General features: G+C 48.3%; 1 protein-coding gene across 1 annotated transcript in view; it reads left to right on the plus strand.

Moving 5' to 3' along the window:
- Positions 1–253: 253 nt before the first annotated feature.
- Positions 254–8019, plus strand: part of LOC108292840 (caprin-1-like) — a 12851-nt gene continuing 5085 nt past the window's right edge. Inside the window, 2 exon segments of the mRNA XM_037734436.1 lie at positions 254–291; positions 2369–2584. Of these exon segments, the coding sequence (XP_037590364.1) occupies positions 254–291; positions 2369–2584 (254 nt within the window).

Here is an 8019-nt window from a genome sequence, read left to right on the forward strand (position 1 = left end):
ACTATTCTCCTGCCTCAGCCCAGTAAGTAGCTGGGCCTACAGGTGCGTACCAGTACACCCCGCTAATTTTTGTATTTTTAGTAGAGACATGGTTTCACCACATTGACTAGGCTGGTCTCAAACTCCTGACCTCCAGTGATCTACCCGCCTCGGCCTCTCAAAGTGCTGGGATTACAGGCATGAGACACTGCACCTGGACTTGTTTCTGTAGTATGTATGTACATATGTGAATAAGCATGAGTATTTGCGTGTGATGGTGGAATGTGTGAATGAGTATGTGTTTGAAAGTTTGTATGGATGTGTTTTTAGGTGTAAATATGTTCACTGAATGGAACTCCAGGGGAGCAGACACTTTGTCTTGTCCTGTTTTTCATCCTTGCCTCTAGCACACTCAAATGAACATGTCCAGCATGGGGGTTGGAGTGGGGAGCATGACTGCAGGGAGAGTAGCCCAGTGGTTACCAGCAGGGACTCTGGAATCAGACAGCACTGGTGCTTCCTAACTGAGGGCAAACCAACCACTAGGAGCCTCAGTTTTTCCATGCGTAAAATGGGCACCTACCTTATGGGGTAGCATCTATAAGACGGCAGTACCTACAGGGAAGTTCAAAGAGCTTAGAATTGTGTATGGAACATAGGACATAATACCTGTTGACTAGTATCGTTATACTGGGTGTCACTGTCAACACCCAGCAGGCCCAGCAATGTGGCTCATGCCTGTAGTCCCAGTACTTAGGAGGCAGAGGTGGAAGGATTGCTTGAGCCCAGGAGTTTGAGACCAGCCTGGGCAACATAGTGAGACTCTGTCTCATAAATGAATAAATAAATAGGCAAACTGGATGTAGTGATGCGTGCCTGCAGTCCCAGCTACTGGGGAGGCTGAAGCGGGAGGACTGCTTGAGCTCAGGAGTTTGAAGCTACAGTGAGCTCTAATGGTGCCACAGCACTCTGGCCAGGACAAGAGTGACACCCTGCCTCAACAGAACAGAACTAAATAAAAACACCCTGCCAGATGCTTCCAAGGGCTAAAGGCCCTTCAAAACAAGTCCAAAGACCACTTACTAGCAACATTCATTATCCTTTCTGAGCCTTAGTTTCTTCTTATATGGGAGGGAGCGATGAACCTATTTTGTCTCCTCCCGGGACAGCTGGGGGGTTATCATCACAGCACTCCAAATCCCGCCAGTCGAGGGAAGGGTTTTCGCTGCCGCAGTCCGAAGCCAAAGCTGGGAGCAGGGTGCCCTCTCCTGGCACAGTGGAGTCAAAGGCGACTCCAGGCTGCAGGGCACAGGGGGACCTCGGAGTCCAGGGTGCTAGGTGCAAAGGAAGGTGTACAGATGGGCAGCGGGCTGGGGAGGGCACCTTACAGCTCTCCAGTCTTGCTGCGTGGAGCCGCGGGCTCCCTTTCTGTCGACTGAGCTCCTCTTTAGATTTCGCTCCACGGAGGTCTCCTACCCCGCCCCCGCCCCTTCAGACTGGGTCAGCCCCCACCCCTCCCCATTGCATGTCCCTAGGGTGTTCCTTTGGCTTTTCTATCATCTGAGAAATGAGGGGAGGGGAAGAACTCCTGGCTGTGTGACTCCTAAGGTCCCTGGACGAGGTTCTTGGCAAATATTAGAATAAAAGGGGCCTGGAAGCTCAGATGAGCCTGGGAAGTGAACCCAGAAGCCATCCAGCCCCAATGGGGAAGGATCCAGCCTCAGCGGGGGACAGCAGGGAACTGGATTAGGGGACTCCCTGGCTTCACCCCGAGGACAGCCAGGACTGTGGGCTGAAGCCAAGGAGCACCACAGCTTGGGCTCCGGGGCAGACATTTGGGAACATTAATTCATTCCCAAATGTGTGCAGTCTGTGTGTCAGGCACTGAGCTGGACCCTGGGGACACAGCTGCTGGCAAAGCCAGACGGCATCTGTCCCTTCTGGAACCAGTGGGACAGGCACATAATCAGGTGATTTCGTTATAATGATTTGGACCACACCACCTCACACCCCCCTTTTGGGGTGCCTCTAAAGCCCGCGGCTTAGAGAGGGCCCGCGGCTAGGGACGGGCGCTCTCTTGTATTCTTCCAGTCTGGAGGGCTCCTCCTACCGGAGAAACCCGGGAAGGGTGGGCCGGCAGCTCCTGGGGCGCCCGACTCACTGCAGAGCCGCCAGGGCTGAGAAGTATTGAGGGAAAGAGGGGAGCCCTGTCCAGGGTCTCCAGGAAGTCCCCACCTCTACACTCTCCCAGCCCAGCGGGGACTTCGAGGCGGGCCCGGGGGGCCTGGAGGGAGGGGCGTGGGCAAAGAGGGAAAGGTAAGGCCTCATAGGGGTGGAGAAGAGGGGAGGGACTCCCCAGAACTGCATAATCCGGCTCCATCCCCATCAGCGGGCTTCCTCAGCGCCTGCGACCCACTATCCCAACTCGAAGCCTCCAATTAATTCAGAGCCAGACTCGGGACCTTCGGGAGGCAAGCTGGGATGCCGGAGCCTGGGCAGGCCGAAGCTCCGCGGCCAATGGGCAGGTTCCTGCGCCCTCCGCCCCCTCTCCGCCCCTCCGCTCCCTGGACTTAACTGTCTGCAAAAGCAAACACGTAAAAGGCAGGTGCAAAGGTCAGGAGGAGGGACCGGGACCGGCTTCTGCCTGGGGTTTCGAGCTTCCCACGCCTCCCCAGAAGTGCCAGTGGGGCCTGGACTTGGAGAAGGGGCATCGACAGTTATTTGTTCACGGCAGCTTTCCGCAGCGTGGGCGGGGGCCCCCAGGGAAGCCTGGTTAGCAGTTCTTGTACATCCAGCCTGGTATATTTTTTTGCAGGTATGGGCAAATACCTGTTTGTGTGTTCTTTTTCCTTTTACTTAAATAATAGCATACTAGGCACACCGTTCTGCACTTTGCTTTTTGCCCTTGATTACATGTTTTGTCGTTGTTTTTTTTTTTTTCTTTTTTGAGACAGAGTCTCACTCTGTTGCCCAGGCTAGAATGCAGTGGTGCAATCTTGGCTCACTGCAACCTACCGGGTTCAAGCAATTCTCCTGCCTCAACCTCCCGAGTAGTTGGGATTACAGGCTTGTGCCACCATGCCTGGCTAATTTTTGTATTTTTAGTAGAGTCAGGATTTTGCCATGTTGGCTAGGCTGGTCTCCAACTCCTAACTTCAGGTGATCTGCCCACCTCAGCCTTCCAAAGTGCTGGGATTACAGGCAGGAGCCACCATGACTGGCTGTCGTGTTGTTTGTTTGTTTGTTTGTTTGTTTTTAGAATGGAGATGGGGTCTCCATTTGTTGCCCAGGCAGAGTGCGATGGCGCTCAGGCCTCAGGGTTGGGGCACTGCACCCTGCCACTATATCCTGAAGATCATTGTATATTATTAAACAGCTCCTTTAAAAAAAAATGGCCGTCTGGGTATTCCACCATGTGGACTGTACCAGTATTTATTTAAGTCTTCCATGCAAGGACATTTAGACCATTTCCAATCTTTGTTCTCAACGTCATTTTGCTCACATGTGCATACATCTCTGGGATAAATTCCTAGAAATAGAACCGCTTGGTCAAAGGGCATGTGGTTTGTAATCTTGTTAGTTATTACCAGAGTGTTCATTAGAGTTGCGCCAATGTACAATCCCAAAAGCAATGTATGAGGAGGCCTGTTTCCCCACACTCTTACCAATAGTGTGTTATTAAATTGTAAACTTTTTATCCATGTGACAGTAAACTTGAAAACAAAATTAATTATTCCATTTCCCCAAGCCACATGGGGAGCCTGGACTTTCACCCCCGACCTGGCACTAGGAAGTTACCCCTCGCCCTCCATGTTTCTTTTGTTTCCTTCCCCTTCCTTCCTTCCCTTCCTCTCTCCCTCCCTTCCCTCCCTCCTTCCCTCCCTTCCTTCATTTCCTCCCTCCTTCCCTCCCTCCCTCCTTTCTTCCTTCTTCCCTGCTCCTCCTCCTCTCCTTTTTTTTGTTTTAATTTTAAGAGAGGAGGTCTTGCTGTTAATATATTGCTCAGGCTGGTTCTGAATTCCTGGGCTCCAGCGATCCTTCCACCTCAGCCTCACAAGTAGCTGGAATTACAGGGCACACCACAACTCCTGGCTCATTTTCACTATTAATGATAAAATTCAATCCACTAAGAAAACATAGCACTGGGAAATATGTATGCATGAACAACAGAGCTACAAAATATGTGAATAAAAAACTAATAGAAATAGACAAACCTGGCCAGGCACGGTGGCTCATGCCTGTGATCCCAATAGTATGGGAGGCCAAGGCAGGTGGATCACTTGAGGTCAGGAGTTTGAGACCAGCCTGGCCAATATGGTGAAACTCCGTCTCTGCTAAGAATACAAAAATTAGCTCGGCATGGTGGCACATGCGTGTGATCTCAGTTACTTGGGAGACTGAGGCAGGAGAATCGCTTAAACCCAGGAGGTGGAGGGTGCAGTGAGCCGAGATCCCACCACTGCACTCCATCTTGGACAGGAGAGCAAGACTCCATCTCAAAAAAAAATTTTTTTGCTGGGTGCGGTGGCTCATGCTTATAATCCCAGCACTTTAGGAGGCCAAGGAGGTGGATCACCTGAGCTGAGGAGTTCAAGAACAACCTGGCCAACATGGTGAAACCCCATCTCTACTAAAATTATAAAAATTAGCTGGGCATTGTGGTGGGAGCTTGTAATCCCAGCTACTCAGGAGGCTGAGGCAGGAGAATCACTTGAACCAAGGAGGTGGTTGCAGTGAGCTGAGATTGCGTCATTGCACCCCTGGGCAACGGAGCATCTCAAAAAAAAAAAATTGTCAAATTCATTACCCTTCAGAAATTTGGTTTCTAGTCTTGATACTTTCCAAAATTAGGTATAATTATGAATTTCAAATCTTTAAAAAAAAATTTTTTTTTTTGAGACAGAGTCTCTCTCTGTCACCCAGTCTGGAGTGCAGTGGCACAGTCTTGGCTCACTGCAACCTCCACCTCCCAAATTCAAGCGATTGTCCTGTTTCAGCCTCTCAGGTGACTGGGATTACAGGTACGTGCCACTATACCCAGCTAATTTTGTGTTTTTAGTAGAGACAGGGTGTCGCCATGTTGGCCAGGCTGGTCTTGAACTCCTGATCTCAAGTGATCTACCTGTCTCAGCCTCCCAAAGTTCTGGGATTACAGGTGTGAGCCACCATGCCCAGAAAAAAAAATTTTTTTTGAGACGAGGTCTCACTCTCTCGCCCAGACTGGAGTGCAGTGGCATGATCTTCACTCACTGCAACCTCCGCTTCCCAGGCTCAAGCAATCCTCCCACCTCAGCCTCCCAAATAGCTGGGACCACAGGTGTATACCACCAGGACTGCCTAGTTTTTTTGTATTTCTGTTAGAGATGGGGTTTTGCCATGTGGACCAGACTGGTCTCAAACTCCTAGGCTCAGGTGATCTAAATGCCTTGGCCTCCCAAAGTGCTGGGACTACAGGCCCGAGCCATCACACCTGGCCAAATCTTTTAAAATTTAATGGGTACTATTCACAGTAGCAAAGACATAGAGTCAACCTAAATACCCATTAACGGTAGACTAGATAAAGAAAATGTGGTATGTATATACCATGGAATACTATGCGTGCATAAAAAAGAACAAGATCATGTCCTTTGCAGGAACATAGATGGAACTGGAGGCCACATTATCTTTAACAAACTAACACAGGGACAGAAAACCAAATACAGCATGTTCATTTGTAAGTGGAAGCTAAATAATGAAAACACATGAACAGAAACAGGGGAACAATGGACACTGGGGCCTACTTGAAGGAGGAGGGAGAGAGAAGGGAGAGGTTTAGGAAAAAAAAACTGTTGGATACTGTGCTTAGAGCCCGGTGATTAAATAATCTGTACACCAAACCCCTAAGTCACCAGTTACCTATGTACCAAACTGGCACTTGTGCCCCTAACCTAAAATAAAGGTTAAATTTTTTTTATTTAATGGGTGACAAAACTTTGCCATACACTCACCAACAATGAATATCATCATTTTAAATTAACCTTTTATTTTGCGGTAATTGTAGATTCACATGCAACTGTAAGAAAGCACGCAGAAGGGTGGGCACAGTGGCTCAAGCCTATAATCCCAGCACTTTGGGAGCCTGAGGCAGGTGGATCATGAGGTCAGGAGTTCAAGACCAGTCTGGCCAAGATGGTGAAACCCCATCTCTACTAAAAATACAAAAATTAGCCGAGCGTGGTGGCAGGCGTAAGTAATCTCAGCTATTCGGGAGGCTGAGGCAGAAGAATTGCTTGAACCTGGGAGGCAGAGGCTGCAGTGAGCCAAGACTGCACCACTGCACTTCAGCCTGGGTGACAGAGTGAGACTCTATCTCAAAAAAAAAAAAAAAAAGGAATGTTATAGAAATGAAATTATACATTATGTAATCTATTGGAATTGGTTTTTGTCACTCAGCATAACTCTCTAAGGATTCATCCAGGTTGCTGCATTTATCAATAGTTCATTCCTTTTTATTGCTGAGTATTATTTCATGCTATGGCTGTACCAATCTGTTTGTTCATCCATTAATAGAATCTGGCTGCACGCGGTGGCTCATGCCTGTAATCCCAGCACTTTGGGAGGCTGAGGCAGGAGGATGACTTGATGTCAGCAGTTCAAGACCAGTCTGGCCAATATGGTGAAAACCTGTCTCTATTAAAAATACAAAATTAGCCAAGCATGCTAACAAGTGCCTGTAATCCCAGGTACTTGGGAGGCTGAGACACAAGAATGGCTTTGAACCCGGGAGGCAGAGATTGCAGTGAGCGGAGATCGAGCCATTGCACTCCAGCCTGGGCGATATAGTGAGACTCTGTCTCAAAAAAAAGCTGAAACAATAGGAAATTGGCTATATCAATTGCAATATATCCATAGGCTAGAATATTCGTTGCTGGAGAGGCTGCATAAGGCCAGACTAAGATGCCTGGACCTTCTCCTGAGAGCAGCAGTCTCTAAGTTTTGTTCATCTGAACCTAACAGTACACAGATTAGCAAATATCTCATTAGCTGGTATCTTGAAGTACAATATACAGTTAGGATGAGATTCATCATTAATTAGTAAGAGGGCATGTAAATTCATACACACACACACACACACACACACACATACCACACACACATATTTTTTGAGACAGAGTCTTGCTCTATTGCCCAGGCTGGAGTGCAGTGGCACAATCTTGGCTCACTGTAACCTCTGCCTCCTGGGTTCAAGCAATTCCCCTGCCTTAGCCTCCCAAGTAGCTGAGTTTACAGACGTGCACCACCATGCCCAGCTAATTTTTGTATTTTTAGTAGAGATGGGGTTTCATTATGTTGGCCAGGCTGGTCTCAATCTCTTGACCTCAAGTGATCCACCCACCTTGGCCTCCAAAAGTGCTGGGACTACTGGCGTGAGTCACCATGCTGTAAATTCATATCTCAAAGTGTCTTTTTCATCATTTTTTTCTAAAATTTTATTACATTCCTTACAACATGGCTGACAAAGACCAGCATTCATACCAGAAAGAGGAGACCTGTCAGCTGTGTCCTTTTCTACTTTTTTGCTATGCTGATAATTTTCCAAGCATCTGGAATTTGCCATTTCTTTGCAGGAATATTTTGAAGCCATTTGTCTGTTTTGTAGGACAACCTAGTAACATGATCCTCATGTTCAGTTAGACTAACACGACTCACCACACACTGCAGTGCACTGCAGAAGAATGCTGAAAGGGATGTGTGAGGACCCTGATGCCCACCTCCCAGGCGTGGACCCTCATTCCCTCAGGAAGTCTCTGCTTGACACGGGCCCTCATGACAATGGCCCTCAGACAGAGGTCAGATGTACAGATCAAGTGAGGCCAACACATTTATTATATCATAGAAGAGCTCAATTCTTTGTTCATTTTTAGGTTATAAAATGAATTGAGGCTGGGCACGGTGGCTTACTCCTATAATCCCAGCACTTTGGGAGGCCGAGGCGGGAGGATCACCTGAGGTGGGGAGTTCGAGACCAGCCTGACTAACATGGTGAAACCCTGTCTCTAT

This window comes from Cebus imitator, unplaced genomic scaffold (genome assembly GCF_001604975.1).
Source record: "Cebus imitator isolate Cc_AM_T3 unplaced genomic scaffold, Cebus_imitator-1.0 Scaffold18, whole genome shotgun sequence".
NCBI lineage: Eukaryota > Metazoa > Chordata > Mammalia > Primates > Cebidae > Cebus > Cebus imitator.